This window comes from Dipteris shenzhenensis, chromosome 15, assembly GCF_047967505.1.
Source record: "Dipteris shenzhenensis isolate YYH24624 ecotype China chromosome 15, Dip_SZ_1.0, whole genome shotgun sequence".
Classification (NCBI taxonomy): domain Eukaryota; kingdom Viridiplantae; phylum Streptophyta; class Polypodiopsida; order Gleicheniales; family Dipteridaceae; genus Dipteris; species Dipteris shenzhenensis.
Window position 1 is genome coordinate 32,789,932 of NC_141610.1, and position 19,549 is coordinate 32,809,480.

Genomic DNA, 19,549 nt, shown 5'->3' on the forward strand with positions numbered 1-19,549 from the left:
ATCATTTTCCTTGAGGATCATCCACCATTTATAGGCCTTATTTCCAAGGGAAAGACTCGCTTCCATGACCTGATTTTCAAGAGGGGTATTCTCGAGTCGAGGTAAGTAATGCAATTTGAGCAAGAATGTATTTATCACGTCCTTGTTGCATTCTTTCTCTTCCCCATTGAAAATTGGTGGTTTCAAGTTATAAGGAATGTTAGAGGTTTCTTTAAGTCGAGAGTTAGACCTCTCAACTTGACTAGGAGGAGTCAGTGATTGTGCCATGGGAGATACCGATTGAGAATTGGATAGTTTAGATATGACTTTAGTTAGGGCTTTAAATGTATTATTAATTGTCCCTAATTACTTTTCTATATTTTGTGTTTGAGTTTCAAGTTTAAAGAATTTCGAATACAGAATTCCATAATCATCGTAATCAACAATCTCCATTTCCATACTATCCTCTTGAATTTTGTTATACACTTCTTCATGTCTTTCCCTAATCACCTTCCCTTTTTAAGCCTTTTATTCTCTCTCCTTGATCGTTTCCTCTCATTTCTGACTAGTCATTTTAAAAGTAAAAAATTTAAAGATATTATAAAGCAAAAGGCTTTATCGAGATAAAAATATGATGGGCCACTTCCGTGGTATTTGTTTGAGATTTTGGAATTTAGATCCAAAGTCATCTGGCTCTATACTTTGCAACCTTTTCTTTTAATTTTCGTCTTTGATGTTATTTTATCCACAAGTTTGATCTCCTTGATTCGATCTTTGATCTCTTCCTTTGGACTCGGTGAGGCTAAAAATGTTGGAGTGCCTTGCAGCCTTGGAAAGAGGAAAATCTTTAAAAATATTTTAAACTTTGGGAAGAGGGATGAAAAACCTTAGAGAATATGAGGGCAAGAAAAGATTTGATGATGTGGCTTTTGCTAAGGTCCTAAGACCTTGGGATGATGTGGGTCTTCTTCAATGTGTTTACAAGTCATTTTGTGATGAAATTTACCCTCTATCAAAATTTCACGTTGCCAAGCATGTACATAGAGCTTCCTTCAAGGTAGTCTTGCATAAATAATCTGTTTTGGATGAACAATGCATGCCACGATATCCACCTCTAAATATTATCTCTCCTTCCTGAAAAAAAGTCAAGAAGATATAAAAAGGTATAAACCCTTTGACAAATTAAAGGTACATCCACTCAAGGATGTTGCTATACATTGTTGAGATGAATATATTTTGGAGCACTTTTTATGCTACATATATTGCTATTGATATTACTGAACTATTGCTACCATGTAAGAGGCTCAAATGTAAGCATTCCTTGCATGAGAGGTTTCACCAATGTATTTGCAACAAGTTGTGCATGATCAAGCTAGTTATCTATTACAAGCATGACTAAGGTTCCTCCAAGTGTTCAAGACTACATTGCATAGAAATCATAGAGCTTAACCCTCAGGGGATGCACATTGTGTAAGTAGTGTATATAACATGCATTAGAAGTTTATTAAAGAAACCCCTATTCTCTTGCTTTGGTTGCATTAGAGAACCCACTTTTAACGTTTTCTTCAGGATTCTATATACTCCTGTGATTTTGTTGGTCATTTAGTATATCCTACCAATTATTCTAAAACTCAAAAAGCTTGTATATTTTAACCCCTCTTATTGATTTTAGTGTGAATTGAGATTTGAAAAATACATAAAATAGTTTTGTATCCTTGAAAAGTATAGCTACTTTTAGTAAATCTCCCTTTCAAAATCACAATAACTGGAAACTTGTATGTTTCACAAAATCTTTTTCCGTGAACATAGTATAAAAGTCTTCTTGCTCATGTGTAAAGGCACTAAAGAGGAGCTCACAAAACTACACTAAAGGATGCCCTACCGCTACTATATTCACGCAGAGCAGTCCGTGGCCTACGCCACCTGATCACTTATTATCGCACAGCCTTTTGCTGCAGCTTTGCCACCTGTCACTGGGCACACACCCATGCAGATCATTAAAATTGAAGGTTGGCTTGGAGAGACCACCGTGCTGGTTCTTGCTGTAATAATACGATGCAATCTATCATTCTGAACATCTCTTTTCATTAGTTGTCTACTTCTACGAGCAATAATCAACGAAGTTGCACTCTCTACTCGACAAAGTTCTCCATGAACTTGTTGTGTCCACGATGTCATGTTTATTTTATTATCAGCATTTCATAAGTCCATCTTCAATCATGTGGTAATCTAATGCATCCCTTGACGTCAATGCGGAGAATAAATGTTGCCTTCTATACCATGCTTATTAGAAATATCACCATACATGTGCTTGTATAGCATCTCAAGAATTTTCAAACATAGTGACAACAACCAATAGTGAAATTTGGATAATTCTTCCAATATTGCAAAAGAGAAGTTTCCATATGCCGACTGCCCATGCCCATGTCAACTTGTACTTTAATACCTCCACTATTATATTGACTTCTTGCAAAATATCCATTTGCTTGTACATGGACGAAATGACCATTTGTGTCTCACATTCTATCATCATTGTGTGACTTTTATGGGACATTTTCTCTGCACTATACTCAAAAAAAATTTGAATCATAGCTTTCAAGTTTCCTCCCAACCTCCACATGCCTCATTCGATCTTGTATTATATCCTTTTTTCATGCATAGATTCTTACACTCCAAGATCAAATTGTTTCTTATACATATATTGACTTTTCGCAAAATATTCACTTGCTTATACATGGAGGAAATAACCATTTGTGTCTCACATTCTATCATCATTGTTGTGTGACTCCTATGGGGAATTTTCTCTGCATTATACTCAACAGATTGTTGAATCATAGATTTTCCAACCTCCAGATGCCTCATTCAATTTTTTATTATACCCTTGTTTCACTGTATAGCTTCTCACACTCCAAGATCATATTGTTTCTTATACCTATAGGAAGTTGTCGTTGCAAATTTTCCCTATACCATGTACCAAACCTTGCAACAAACATTCATATTTCCTTTGAAGAATGCCAATCCACTCATATGGCTCTCAACCCACGATTGTTTCTAGGTTGTTGTAAGTGTGATTCACACAATTAGCAAAACATTGACCTTAGTATTCTTGTTGCACATTGAAAATTATTTCTTGATCAACAACTTGACAACAACGCCTTTTACCACAATCAATACTTGTAACCCTTTGGATAGCCCTCGGAATAGTCTTCATGGTGGCCAACCTTGTTTCACGTTCATTCTTTTCCTATGCTTTCCTATTAATCACTTGATATGGCCATTTCTTTTTTAGATGTTTTTCCCTATGAAATTCTTTAGTCAAAAAAAATGATCAAGATTGTCCTCATTTTTAGAAGTATCTCTAGCAAAAACTTTGAATATAAGTAATTCAATTGGCCATTTTAGGAACTTCACCTGAAGACAATCCTCTATAGAGTGGTTTTTGGTATCATCTAGCAGCATAAATACTTGGGAAGTGGCTATCCAAAGGTAATCATCTCCTAACTCTTTAGAATCAATTGCTTCATACAAATGCACAAGAAGTATGTGACCCTATGTTATAAACACGTCCTTATATAGGCTCTCAAACAAGAAAAATGACCAAAAAAAAATCAGCCATTGTAACCAACAAGATAAGATAAGAAATAGTTTGTACATAATCAAATCCTTTATAATGAGGATATGTACTCGGTATGTACAATATGGCCATGAACCTGAAGGTTGTGTCATTTGCTCAAGTACAACATTTGGTTTATGTGTGCTAGTGCCTAAGGTTAACTTTGATAAGGGTTCCGTTGCATTAAGTTCCAATGCATAATACTACCAACCGCCTCTTTAACATGGGGTACACCCATGTTATGGTACAAATACTCAACATCAAAAGATGTGTAACTAAAATCAATATAAACTAATACCACCCCATGTCCCAATGGTTGAAAGTGGCAAGAAGCATTTGGATTAACTAAAATAATTGTCCCTTCTACTAAGTTTGTGTTCTTACTCATATTGTGCCATCCCTATAATTGACAATACCCACATTCATATCATGGTTATATTTCATTTTCTACTCTCTCTCTCTCTCTCTCTCTCTCTCTCTCTCTCTCTCTCTCTGGCTTTGGGTCAAATTTTAAAAGAAGAGGGGTCCCTCAACTAGAATGTGCTTCGAGGTCACCCTCTAATAGATCTTAGCGGGGTTTCACGCCCATCTGTGGATGGGTGGAACCTCCATTCTATGTGTAAGTGATCGTACAACATCAAAATCTACATCACTATTCACATTAGGGTGGACGGAAAACATGATATAATAAATGGATCACTGAAATGGGCGTGACGAGCACTTAGAACTCTACCTAATAAGGGCCTCGGTTCGAATCTTGGGTGCGCCTCTCATTCGTCAATGACCCGCGGACAATGTATTGGGCGCTACGGCGAGGCCGCCCCGGATTTTTCTCACGCTTGGGCATGCCAACACTTCTTCCTTTTTTTTTTGCAAAGCCGGGCAGATGAGTGGGAAATGGCTTTCCAATTGGGCGAGCGGCGATTGCTCATTCAAGGGTCAAACACGGTCCACGGATTTGTGGGCGAATGAGAAGACAAGCGAGCTGCAGGAGGAGAGGGATGGTGATGGTGATGGCGAATGTGAAAAGAGATACGCGGCTATGCAAGAAACGTTATGATAAGAAAATACGAGATATATATACAATAAGAGAGCAAAGAGCCAAAAAAAGAGAGAGAAGATTTTCCGAGGAGTGAAAGAGCATAAGCAATAGATGATGATGAGGAAGCTTTAAAGAGGATCACATGGCACCTGCCATTTGTCATTGACGTCGTCGGTTGCATGGGCGACCTACTTCCTGTACGTTGAGTTAATTCTATCATCGGCCTTGCACATGCTCATTCTGTTCAATTCTATCCGTCACCTCTTCAAATCCTTTTGCTCCTTGCTTCATTTCATATCTTTCTCCCTTCAGCTCATCGATCTCCTCTCCTTACCTTTCCAGCTTCTTCCTCTTCCCCTCCCTACCTCTTTCCCATGATTTGATCCCTCCCTTCCATGGACCGTCCTTGGCTCGCCTCCTCCCTCGCCCTTCGTTTTGCAGCATCCACCTCCTTCCTCCTCACTGCCGCCCTTGCTTGCCCGCCCCTCGACGTCGATTGCCTGCATCCTTCCCTCGCAGCTCTCGTCCCCACTTCTGCCCAGTCTTCCCCGTCGACCTCCTCTCATGCCGCGCGCTTGTCTGTGGTTAGTATTGCTGTGGGCGTCCTGTCTTGCGTTGTCATCGGTTCCATTATCCTCCTCTCGGCAGCTAGCTTCCTCGTCAGAAGATGGTATGCAAAGAATCGACCCGACGTACGCTTCATCGTGCCAGAAGGAAGCGAGCTTTCCTTGAAAAGATTCTCTCTGAAAGAGCTGCAGTTTGTAACACGCGATTTCTCTCATAAACTTGGTCGAAAACCAAGCTCGACCATGTTCAAGGGCTCCATTGGCGCAACGCCCGTAGCAGTGAAGAAAGTGGACGTGAAAGGGGCAGGGGAAGACGATTTTATCTCAGCAGTATATCAAGCGAGCCGTGTCAATCATCAAAATTTAGTTCGACTCCTTGGATATTGCGCGGAGGAGTCAGAAATGCTGCTTGTTTACGAGTATTTAGAGCCTGGATCTCTGGATATCATTCTTTTGAAAGCCGGGGATGCACTTGATTGGAATGCTCGTTATCGGATCGCATTGGACGTCGCTCAGACGCTGCAATTCCTGCACGAAGGATGTGGAGAGTGCTTGGTGCACGGCAATGTAACTCTGGAGAATATTTTGTTAAGCCATAATTTGTCTCCAAAGGTCTCTGATTTTGGCCTTGCTGACCTCGTTATGAGACAGAAAGCTCCAGGTTTGAAGCACGCAAGAGATTGTTTCCTCTCACCCTCACCCTCACACTCTTTGCTGTCCAGCTTCAAGGCGTCAGCGGCAACAGATGTTTATGGTTTTGGCCTGGTTCTTCTATCCCTCGTTCTTGGGCGAGGCAACATAGTGGACTCGTTGGTTGCTGCCGGGGATCCTATTTTCCTTGAATGCATCTACTTTCAAGCGAAGCAGGGCATGTACGAGGATGTGGTGGATGGAAGATTGGCACTGGAAGCAGAACCAAGAGAAGTCAAGGTCACACTGCAGCTTGCATTCGCGTGCATGCAGGAGGATGCCGGGGCTCGTCCGACCATGAGAAAGGTGTGCCAAGTGCTGAAAGACCGTGAGGAATTGGGCTTACCAGCGACCACATCACTAGCATTCGCGTGCCAGGCGAGTGAAAGCGATGAATACTCGGAGAATGCCGAGCAGGTTGTAGTGGTGGACATAGAGAGAGAGAGCGAAGGTGCATCCGGGCAGAAGATAGAACCTTGCTATCAGGTATTCAGCATGCGATCGCAAAGGCGCTCTTTAAGTAGTGTTTCTTCAACAAAAGCAACATCAATAGCTGATCAAGAATCCACTCCGGAATTGTAATATCGTCCTCAAGCATTGTCAAGCCAACCGTACCTGAAATTTTACCACAATCTGTTATGCCCATATACATACTCTAGTGTTGGTATGAAATTATCCGATGCCAATGCCATGTTCATGTAATGCTACTTCTACAGCCCGAGTAGTGTCCATATTAACTGCTAAATACTCCAATGCGTCCAGAGTCAACTCAATGTCCTCCGGTCATGTAAACCACGAGCCCAGCTCATGAATTTGTTGCCGCCAATGACACGTAATCTTGCTTTTAAATTCTAGTGTAGGTGGTAATTCGCCCAATTTGAAATGCCATGTCCTTCATTTCCTAAATCGGTTTTTTGTCTCATGATAGCCGGCCGCCGGCGTTGATGCACCTGTACGTACGAACCTTAAGTAGTGTCACAGGGGAAACTAGGAGCACGATAGAAGCAACTCCTTCAAAAAGCCTTCTTCAACAAAAAGCAAGCAGTTCTACGGCCAGCAGACTCTCCAAGGCTCAAGCAACTACAACTCACAACAAGTGCAGAAAACACTGAGTCCTCCATCAAGGAGAGCGGCCCTTCAACTGTTGAAGGCGACACAGCAAAAGCACAGCACTCACACATCTCCTACAAGCAACTAAAGTAGCGCACACGACTCTATGACACTAGCGCACATGACGAACGTTCGATTTGTTGTTGCATAGTCATATAGCAAGCTCCATAGCCACCTCTCTATAGCAAAGGCCAACAACTATCAACAAAACTCTAACGGCGTCAACAGTGCAATGGCCTCCATCAAGCTCCATTGCAACACCCTTCATCGACAAAGCTTGACCAAACTCTAGTGCCTCCGACAGGACCTCTACGCACCTCTCCAACGACGTCGCATCCCCAAACGACTTCTTTCACAGTACCACCCGTCGTTGCTTCTACGATGGCAATGCCCTTGTGCTACCAACACGACTCTCTCCAACACCTACAATAAACTTTCACGCACGCTCTTACGTACTTAGGATCCAAGACTCATAACAATCAACTCGCAGCAGAAGGAGAGACCATGAATATAGCAAAAATCTCAAGATTAAAGACTCACAAGAATCAACTTGCAGCAGTAGAAGAGACCATGAATCGAGCAAGAAATAGTTCAAGTCATCCTTAGTGGACTAGGAGAGGGATATGAGAATCTAGTCCAGAGTATTGCCATTCAACGACAAATTTTGACATTGGAAGAACTTCAGTTAGTCTTACTTGGTGAAGAACTCAAGACGCAAGCCATTCATGCACGCAAAGGTCATTCTAATTATCAAGCATTCACAGCTTCAGACAGAGGCAGAGGTAGATCATTCTAGAGAAGTGGTCATCATCAACAACAAAGTCATTAGCAAAGTCAACATCATCCTCAGCAACATCAGAATCAACAAAAAGAAAATCATTTCAATCGAGGAAGATTTCAAGGATGAGGGAATGCATCCACCAACGTGTCAAACATCTAGTGCAACTATTGTCATAAGTTTGAACACTATGAAAGTGATTGCCATAAGTAGTACGACCAAGGTAGTCAACCCAGCAGTAATCGAGGGTATTTCAGCAGACGGGGAAGTCATCGTGGTGGACACTCTAGTCACAGTCATTTTGCAAATGAACATGGGAATATGTTTCTCGCAAATGAGGAAATGCAAAAAACTAATACAATGTACTTAGATACTCATTGCAATCTAAAAGAGGATTTCAGCTATCAAGTCGACCAAGCAAAACAAGATCCTTGGTACATCGATAGCAGCGGTGCATCATCTCACATGACAAATCATCAAGAATGGTTTACAGAGTTGAAACCATTAGAAGGTCAAAAGAATGTCATCTACACAGCAGATAAGACACCCAATCCAGTTCAAGGGACATGCATTATCCCTATGAATAATTTCATTGGTACTAAAGGATTGGTGAAAGATGTACTCTATGTTTCGAAGCTCAGCAAGAACCTCTTGTTAGTAGGTCAAATGACAGAACACAACTACTGAGTCATCTTTAACAGAGATGAATGTACTATCAGAGACAAATCCAGAAGATTTCAGCTAGTCGAAAAAGGTGTCAAGAAAGGACGCTTATACAGAATGCTAGCTAGAGTATCAGATTTGCATGCCATGTTAGCTCAACCGCAACAGATGTCACTATTCACAAAATGGCACAAGAGATATAGTCATGTCAATTTCAAGAGCATGCTAGATCTCAAGAATCTGAATATGGCAATTGGGACTTCGAAGCTACAGTTTGCTGCTTCGGCAAATAAAAGCGAACCAACTTTGGCTTAGGAACCTCTCGAGCACAAGGTATTCTTGATTTGATACATACAGATGTATGGGGTTATGCCCAGACCCGCAGCATCAATGGTTCACTTTATTACTTGAATTTCATCGACGACTATAGTAGATATTGTTGGGTCTACTGTCTAAAGGAGAAATCTGAAGTGTTTTTCAGATTTTGAGAATTCAAAGCCATGGTAGAAAACCAGACAGGAAGAAAGATCGAAGTCATGAGATCAGAGAGAGGAGGTGAATACATGTCTTCAGCATTCATGAATTTTTGCAGAAATCACGGCACTCGAAGACAATTCACTTGTGCAGATACTCCTCAATAGAATGCAAGAGTTGAAAGGAAGAATGATACTTTAGCATAGACCGTGCTAGTGCAATGCTTAGTGACAAGCATCTTCCGAATCAATATTGGACGGAAGCAATAGTTAGTGCAAACTGTTTGCTTAATCAGCTTTCCACCGAACCGATTCAAGATATGACATCTTATGAAGCATTCACTAGACATAAGCCACACATTGGGCATCTCCGCATATTTGGTTTCATAGCATATGCCCACATACATGATGATCATCGCAAGAAATTGGATGCGAAGTCACGTAAATGCATCATGGTTGGCTACATTGAGACGAAAGCAAAGCATACAAGTTGTATGATCCCATCAACCGTATACTCACCGATTTCACAGTCATCTACTGAAAAGATTAATAAAGAAGAGCAAGAATTGCCAGAAACACCCCAAGCAGAGCCACAGCAACCCAAACGGTCTACTAGAGAAAGCAGACCTCCAGCCAGATTGACATATGCTTAGAAAGGCAATGCAATTCAGGTTGAAACCACCAACTATGCTCTTATGGCTACCATCATGGCTATAGAAGAGCCGGTGTACTTCGAAGATGCAATAGACAACATACTCTAGGCATTCTTGTATGAGTCTCTTCACTGATAACAAGGAAAAAGCCAAAGAAATAAGGCATTTGTGTAGCTCAAATTAAAGAATACAAAAGCATTATTTCAAAACGAACCTTGCGCGTATGCCTCTTGTGCAACTTCTTGAAAGGAATTCTTTAAAGATTGGCGTGGACTTTTCTTGATAGGTGAATGTTTTAGTAAATTTTCCTTAGGGGGCTTGCTTGGGGAGGCATAAATAGAAGGAGAGTTGACTTGGGAATGGGCAAGGATGCGCTCTTGTCCATAAAAGAGCAAGTTGAAGCTGCAAGGGCTCCTACAACCAACTTCTATAGTCAACAAATACATACTGGCATTAAAATTTTTTGGAAAAGAAAAAGAAAGAAAGGAGACATGGTTGTGAAGATGTTGGAATTGAACAAGTCAAAGAGGAAATTGAAAAAAAAATCAATCACAAACAAAATCGTTTGTATAGTGTGAACGTTTTCTAAAACTTCACCATTTTATAAGATTCGCACAAGATAATTATGAAACTTTACCATTGTTGACTATGAAAAAGTCTCAACTCTACACTGAGAAACCCAAACAAAATCAATTTGATTCGTTCTTCTATGGCCTTAACCAAAATGTTGTGCACCAAATTACTCTCATTAACATTACACTATATGAAGCTATTGATCCAAAAAATCAAACAACAGAGGCACAAAGCACCTTGCGTTGCGATTCATTGGCAAACATATTGTAAACATTTGCCACCTCAGGAAAACCAAGCAGTCCACACTGTATCACCAACAATGATTGATGCACTAGACATAACAAATGTTGTAAACACTCGAAAAATAGGATGAGAGTTGACAATTCTATAGAATACGCTATTGTGTAATTGCATTTCTCAACTGAACAGTTTCAAAAATGAAGATGCGATTAGTACATTGACAGTTCCAAAAAAAGACGAGATTGCATGAATCAAAGAACACGTCAAGAATTATGTTCTTACAAAAAGTTGAAGACACGAGATGGGCTGGGATTGCATGAATCAAAGAAAATGTTAAAACTTGCATTCTTACAAAAAAGTTGAAGACACGAGATGGGTTGAAAACATGCATGAAAGAGCGACAACGTAGGAAAACAAGGGAAACAGTAGAAAAAGTAACACGAAAGAGTCTACCATCGGCAATTGCCTTGGGTCCTTTCAATCCATTGTTTCCACCTTCCAAAATGGAAACTTTCTCTGAAACTGGTGTGGAGATCCTAACAGTTCAGGGCATGCTTTCGCAAGTCCTGCACAGAGAGTGTAAGAATATCAGATACGAAAAAGTAAGCAAAAGTAAGGAAGGACATCTTAAACGAAGGAAAGACAAAAGGAGCGTAAATCCATCCTTCTCACAAATGCACCACTGTCTATTTCCATCATGTCCATTGATCCCTCCATTGCTAGTGTTTTCTTTGTTCCTAATGTATCAGAAAGCAAGTGCAGGGGGAGTGCATATCATCCCAATTTTATAGACAAGCGAAACAGAGCATAACAAGGACAAACACGATTTTTGCAATCCAATAAATATTTGCCACATGTGTCTTTACATGTAGAATCCAAACATCGTTGACAAATGAATCATAGCTTTAATCAACATTTAATGAAGACGGAAGATTAATTTGCACGACGATGCCATTTAGCTGCTTGGACGCCGATACTGTGTGATGCTGGATTTCTAGAATAGCACCTTGCCAGAGCTACAATACATCCATAATTTACCCGAACGGTGGCTCAACCAACTGTGCATGCATGCGCTCTGCTGTGTGCTTTGTCAACTCTTCAAGGGCGCTGCTCGCAATTCGGAGAGAGAGAGAGAGAGAGAGAGAGAGAGAACTTTCTTAGCAATTTCGTAGCTCCACTAATGCAGATATAGTCCTCATTAACGATAGGCATGCAAGAACAAGGAGATTTTGCCATGTGTAAGGTACTGAATCCAATGCATGTTCCAACTGGCATGCAACTAACACTTTCCACCTAAAAACCAATCAAAAAATAATGCAATAAACTAAAAATAAAATTCAGTGAATTTCTGCTTTCACAAATTCCATCGCTGCTAAGGCTACCCCCCTAGGGCAAGCCAAAAAGAGTTGGGGAAGCTCTGGACCATTATATGAAACTACACAAAGACACCAGGCCCAAATGATTTGATTACAAAGGTTTTCTTTCACTTCTGGTATTGCATGAACAAGTCAATTTTATAAGAATTTGGGAGCATGAACAAGTCAATTTTATAAGAGTTTGGAAGTAGGAATAAGAATGAGGATGAAATTTTCTATACGATTCTTATCTCTAAGATCTATAGGACAACTCAAAGCTATTTTGAGTTAAATCTAGAGAGTTTGTGAACAAGAAGAAGAATGAGATTCTAACCCCATTTGAGGATGAGAATGAGATACTTGTTAAGGGATGATATATTTTAAAGGGGGGATTTGTACTTGAGAGCATGGCGATGGTGGGATAGGGGTGGTGGGGTGGTGCTTGATGCTTCTTCTACCATCAAATAGTGCCTTGGTCTTTTGTTCTTTTCTTAATTCAAAATATTGAAAATTTTAGATTTCTAGGATTTGTGGCTTGGTGCCTCATACACTAGATATTCTCTCTACATTTTTAAAGGATATTATGTTTACATAGGTAAAAAACCAATGCCTTGCAAAAGACATATGGGCAAAACTAGCAACCATCTATGAAGGGAAGTCATTGTTGGATCATAGGTTAAACCTTAAGGCACAATTGGTAACTATATGAGGATGGGAGAACATGAATCTATACATCTGACGCTTCTATATGGTTTTGACTATCTTAAAAAGTTAATTAAAGATCAATTAGTATATGAAATTTTTAATTAAAAAATAATTAGTACATTAACTTTCTATATGAAAAAAATTGAATTTTTACTGTGTCCGATGCCCATTGCGATATTTCATGTCCATGTAGTCATTGTGTTTGAGGAGAAAGAACTTGTATTTCTATCTCTGAACAGCTAACCTCCCCACATTTTCATGTACACCCACTCCTGCAACCAAGTAGGACACATTATTTGTTGCTGGAGACTTCCTAGCATTAATAGAAACAAGGTGTACAATCTCATGGCAAGGCTATCTAATAGAATTATCAACAAACACTGGTGAAATTGAACACCTATTTGCACATCAAGTTTATTTCCTTGTAGTAATTTTGTAGTCAAAATATGACGGCATGACTTTGAGTAAAAGAATGCAAGGTCTAGGCTCTTAATTCCATTAGCAACTTGGGCCCGATGATCCAAGTAAGCCAGTGACTTGTGGCATCTTTCGTGCACAACCCTTTTGTTAATGAAATGTAGCATCTATCATCTATCTTTGTAGTCGCTATTTACCACATGCACTTTGTTGACGTTAAAGACAATAAAACCTTTCTTTGTTTTAATTGCCAAGCTAAATTTAGATTTGAAAGTTCTTGTTAGCTAGGCTTCATGGTCATTGGTGGCTTCGTCTCAGATTTCAAAGCATGCTTCGTGTGAGGTGTGATTATTGTACATCAAAGAGCTTATAAGTCCATTGCCTTTCTTGGTCTCTTGGGCTTCCATTCTCTTACTACTATCAAAATACAAAAATGAACTACCCATTAGGAAAAAAGGGAGCTCATTTTGGGGCCTTTTATGGTTTGGAAAAATAAGCTCTCAACCAATCAATAGAGGGCCAATGTAACGTTGGAAATTCATGAAAATAAGAGAAAATAGAAAAAAGAAACACTACTTTATGTAGGTACAAGCATGCTACATTAATGTGGAGATTGGTTTTTTATTCTCACAAGATCTTTGGACAAGAAGATAGAATCTAGTCTGATATTTTATCTGACAAGGGCCTTCCCGCTTCCACCTTCCTTTGAACTTTAAAATGTTGTGCCGCCTTTCCTTCGAAAGGTCTACCATTCTACACCACTGCCTCATTGTGCAGCAGCCTCTTCTTTTCCAAAACTGCTCCCTTGATCCTGTTTGGCGTAGAGTAAGATGTTTCTTGTCAACTGTCTGTCTGCCCACTTTCTCTTTCTTGAAACTTCAATTTGTTATCTTGTTTACATTACTTTGCTATTGTTACAGATTCAGAAGGTCTCCATGGTGAATAAAAACCATGGCCGTTCTTGTGGAAGATGCTCTGTGGATGATAATGCTATGAAGGCAGAATTATACCACACATCCTTACCCCGTCGACCTGCTTCTTCTATTTCTTCGGTAGAGAATTCAAGTACAGTCAAAACGGAAGGAACTTGGGAAAGGTTTAGTGTTTCGAAAGGAGCATGGGTGCTCATGCAACCTAGCAAAAGAAAAAGACCCCAGACAAAAAACATTTTCTTGGCGTCATGGAAGGGAAGAGTACGAGATTTTAAAATCACCAAAGGGAAGATATCGGTGAAAGAAGTTTTGATTCAACATGTGTACATGCATAAAGAACTTGTCTTGTGAGACTATCCAAATGATCTTCCGCAACACAGGCCTAATTGTATATTTTTCTATTGTGGTTTTTTTCTTTACGAGGTGTATGGATTTTTAAGATGAAGCTTTCTTTCTTTGCTTATTGACATTCTTGTGTTGTTTTATTTCAGATTTATACCCTTCGTCGTATGAGACATGGCAAAACATCGATTGTATTCTGGGATTTACAGATGTTCTGCATGGATCGATAGGAGAACAACAATACCAAGGTCGATGTGCAACAGAGCTAGCTCAATCGGGTATATTTTTTACTAATCATTTTTATCAGTTGCTGGACAATGCTAACAACATGGTGTGTTAAGGAAACAAGACCTTCCAGCATGGAATTCAGTGGATTGGCCTCACCCACATTCTAGTGTTGCAGAGGCATATAGGGCCAAGCTTTTCAAAGAAGTACAGAAAGCTCTGCGGCCCAATATTGCCACAAGGATAATAAAAATTTCTTTATGCATGCCTCTCACAGTTTTTGTGGACTTGTTTAATACCTTTCCAGTGAAGGTTTCAAAAACAATGTTCACAGTTAAAGCAACAAGTTTGGCATGCATGCCACAATTTTTGGATAAAGGTTGGGATAAGAAGACATGTAGTTCAGTGTTTTGTGAGGTTGTCCAACCTTCTATGCAACTGAAGTACATGATTGCATCATAAAATTTTATTTTTTCTTTTTATTATAGGCGCAGTCGAATGCTAGGCGCAAAACTAGTCCCAATGGATCAAGATGAAGATTCTTTTGGTGTAGAAAATAAACTTCTTGATATTGATGTTGTTAAGAATGGTGATGTGCTAGTCAATATCTCATTAAGAGAATGTTGCTCCCTAGCTCAATTGCGCAATGACATTCTGTTTGAGACAAAAGGTTCTATTTTAAACGACTTTTTATTTATCTACAACAATAAAAAGGTACACCATCTGATTTATCCTAGTCTCATTAAGCACTGCTATTAGTTTACTTTACCCTATTGATTCATATTGCGTTTTTGCAAGTGCTCAAAAGAAGAGAGAGCTCAATAAAATGCAAAGACATTGAAAATTTGAAAATTGAGATAACACAGACTCCATAAACAAAGGTTTTGTATTCAATCAAGTAAAATTTTGTATAGAAGTGTTTAGTTGTACATGTAGAACATATTCTTGACAACCATTTTCTATTTATCTATAGCTTGATCCAGAGGCTGCTCTACATGGTCCAAGCTCTCCCTATCATCATTTTTTGGAGAATCTATTTTTTACTGCTTCATCCTGTCCTGTACAGTATGTTGGTGCTACTCCATTGTCTCCTCTACTGCCCCAGGAGCATCTGTTTGTTGCTGCTCCATCTTCTCCTCAACAACATTAGCAGCAGGTCCTTGTACCTGTGGCTTCTCCTCATCAGCACTAGGTCCTTGTTCATCTGTGGCATCAAGGTGTATGACACCTTCTCGTACTTTAGAGCTCTCACCCAACTCGACAGTAGCTGGTACAATAAGTTTGGGGGAGGCATAGCTCAAAAACTTCCAAATCGTATGAGCTCTGAAATTATATACATAGTTTGAGCTGAAGCTATCTTCTTTCATCTACAATGGCATATGATGATTTAGAACACTTTGTATCACTATCAATTATCTTCAAGCTACATAAAAATTATTCTTTCTTACAAGGTCTGGCTGTTCTTTATCAAAATAGCTTGAAAGTAGATATTTGGCACTGATCAGCACTCTCCTTCCGTAGCTACTTGAATCATCTTGTTGTGGTGTCTGTACAGTTGAAAAGATATGTTAGAAACTGTTAACATCTGAACAAAACAAAATTATTCAATAAGTTCAAAGGCATAGCATGAAATAGACATCGGTAGAGGGAACGACTTTTTACCTCTAGATTTATTGGCTATTGAATCCAAAAGAGAGACATTAGGAGGATAGTGATCCAATGCATCTAGAAGCCTTCTAATACAACTGCAATACATATAATTTAGTTAGTATGATATCAAAATAATGAAGTTTTAAGTTCAAAAAGCACACACACCACTTACAATTTCAACGCTCTGTGTGTGTTTGTAAAAGAGTTGAATATAAAGCATTGCTTCTGCTGGATGTCAATAGAAACAAAACTCCATTGGTCACTACGTAAGGAAAAAAGCATTAAGAAATCAAAGGCTACAAGAGTTCTCAATCTTAAAGAAGAATCTCAAAAGAAGCAGTCACCCACATACCTGTTATGGTATGGAAGTAGCAAAACATCGATAACTTCAAAATTGCAATGTCTAAACCAGTTAGAAATACCGATGGGAGTTTCCTTTGCATCTCTTAACTTAGAAGAAATGGCAGGATCAATAATATGGACTGTATGCTATACAGAGGGGTAAAGCCAGCTTCTCATCATGCTGCATAGGACCAAAAAATAATTAGGGTAGGGTATAAACGAGGTACAAGGAGGATTGTTTTGCAAAAAATGTAAAATAATAGACACTTACTAGAGCATTGCAAGAATGATAGTATCTGAGCAATACTCATTCTTATGAGCCAATGCTGCCAAGCATGGTTTTGTCAAGTCAAAATCGTTCACTGAAAATTCATCCTTAATATGGACAACTATATTAGGGCCCACCTCCTAGAACCTTCTTTGTATCTGCAGCTCCCTCTTTCCAGTCTCCACATCTATAACAGATTTTGTTTCTTTTATTTGCTGCTTCAGTGACTCCTCATAAGCAGCCTTCCCTCTGGTGTTCTTTGAGTGGGTTACTTCAATAACCTTAACCTCATCTACCTTCAACTTCCTTGTAGGTGGAATTAATAATATGTCTCTCATCTTTATGTCCTGCCATTCCACAGGATGAACAAGCTTGTCATACCTCCATCTCACTCTGGACAAAGTGTTGAAATCTTTGGCCATCACAGTCACCCTGTGAGCATGGGCTGCTACCAGCATTGCATCTTCAAAATATTTTTCCAAGTAATCCTCTGCCATTTCCTGTAAGGAAAGAATGGCAGTCCTGTTCCACCTGAACCCAAGGTGCCAACTATCACATATTTCTTTCACCAGTCTTTGAAAAGGTGCCTTGGGGATTGCAAAGCCTATAGCTTTCTGTTGCTTCCTGATCTCCCTTAGCACACCTGCACCATGATTCAATCTCTTGGCCTTTTGTTGGAGCAGGCTCATTGGCTTACCCTTCCTGCCATGTGCAGCTCTTCCCTTTGGAGGCACACTAAATTTCTTGGTACCTGCCCCAACTGCTGTTGCTGCAAGCCCTGGCCCTTTGCCAGCTTTCCTTGCAGTTGACTTGGTTCTTGCCATCACTCTGACAAACTGCATACAAAGCAATGGAAAGAGATTTCAGCCATGGAGAACATGGTATGACACAAAAAGACAATCACAAGGGTGGATGAAGCAACATTGAAAATTTTGCAATAAAACGCGATATGGAGAGTTTGAAATTCCTAACAAGTCGAAATCGCATTTTCCTGCAAATACCTAAAGTGACATGTTGGTGCATTCCTACAGTGATTTCTCTGTCTTTACAACTAAATACAATATGAATGGAGTTTATGCAAGAAGAGTACAGCCATGGACAACTATGGAAGTCACAAAACCAGAATGACAGGGGTGGATGAAGCAACATTTCAATATTCGCAACAAAACGTGATTTCGGCTGTTTGAAATTCCTAAGGCCTTCTCCTCACGTTTTCCTGCAAATTCATGAGGTAGCATGCTGGAATATGCCTTCAGTCATTTGAAGGTGTTTGCATGTCCATGCAGGATGGATTGAGTCTATGGAAGGCAAGAATTGTGCACAGACTGAAGGAAGAACCCATAATTATAGTTTTGCCCTCACATGCAATTATCACACTTGAAGATCTGCATTCCTACAATGATTTCTCTGTCTTTACAACCAAATAAAATATGGACTGAGTCTATGCATTTCCATGCAAGATGGATTGTTTCTATGGTAGGCAAGAAGATTGCAGAGACTGAGGGAAGAAACCATTAATACTGACCTGAAATCTATCTGTGGGTGTGCTGTGCTACTGATGAGTACCTTGTGCTGGGGATGAACCTGTGCCGCTGGTCAGGATGCTGATGTTGCAGAGTAGGGAGGTAGGGAGGCAAGAGAGCTGAGACTGGAGGGCAAGAGGGCTGAGACAGGATAGATTAGATAGGAGGGAAAAGATAAGTGCAATATACAAACAAGGCGGCTACTAAATCCCACACGTGGAATGTAGTCGTTTTTCACACGTGTGGTTAGACCCAGATCTCTTGGAGTTTGAAACTTGGCACATGTGAAAGGTACACTTTATGCCTTGGAACTTGTGCCATTCATGATTTCATAATCAATTCCACAACCACTCTTCCCTCCCCTACCTCCCAATCTTTCATCCTTGCCAGGACCCTCGCATCTTCCTTTTCCTTCTCTCTCTGATCCCTTCCTACCCAGCACACTCCATCCAGACTGCAACCTGCCTGAAGACTACTACCACTGCCAGATCTCCAGGTTACCTAGAGTGCAGAGTTCAAGTTAGGGAAAGAGCAGGAGATTCACCAGTGCAACTCCAACAGCATGGAAAAGGAAAAAAAAGGTAAGAATTCTAGATTCTTTTCAATGTTTTTTGACATATATTTCTTCCATCCATTGGATTCTTGATGTCCAAATGTCTTCACTCAGCTCCACCCTTCTTGTTACATATTCAATTGATACTGTCCAAGAATGTGGTAAATCACCCAAGAATTTGATTGGAGATGGATATGAATAGAACCTAGAAGTTTGCAACAAAATGCGAGGAGAGTGCTTTATCCATCTTTAGATAGCCCATATCGCATTTTGCTGCAAATTCCTGTTGTTGACACATTCCTCATGAAAAGCTTCACTCAGCTCCAGCCTTTCTCTTGCATATCACCTCATACTATCCAGGAATCAATGAGATGAACCTAGTGTTTGATTTGACATGGATATCAATAGAACTGGAGAATTTGCAACAAAATGCGAGGAGAGTGCTGTATATTTTCCAAATGGTCCTACATCGCGTTTTCCTGCAAATTCCTGTGTCTCTTTTGGTTCTCACTTCTACCTCATTGTTTTGCTATCTTTGGCCCTATGGAATTCTTCCTTGATGATGAGAAATAGAATGCTGATTCTTCCATCTCAAAACAAAAGGAACCAGAAGAGGACAAGTCTCCAGATTTGCTCCTATTTGAGTTTCTTCACAAATGCAAGGCTCAAAGGAACTTCCACATATACCACAGTATTTTCAACATGGAGCCCACAATGAGCTCTGTACTGGAGCATCACAAAGATTTTCTTTCAGACCATTGGGATACCTTCAAACAACTGACAGAGGCAGGAAGAATTGTGGAAGGTGAAAAGGTTTTTGTGCATATAAATCATATTGTCCTTATTGACAGGCTGAT

General features: G+C 39.9%; 1 protein-coding gene across 1 annotated transcript; it reads left to right on the forward strand.

The window, feature by feature from the left end:
- The first annotated feature begins 4,960 nt into the window (after window positions 1-4,960).
- On the forward strand, window positions 4,961-6,677 carry LOC147893702 (G-type lectin S-receptor-like serine/threonine-protein kinase SD2-2). The gene has a single exon (XM_087386575.1). It carries the CDS (start codon window positions 5,030-5,032, stop codon window positions 6,470-6,472), a length of 1,443 nt encoding a protein of 480 aa, XP_087242701.1. The 5' UTR covers window positions 4,961-5,029; the 3' UTR covers window positions 6,473-6,677.
- The last annotated feature ends 12,872 nt before the right edge of the window (window positions 6,678-19,549 follow it).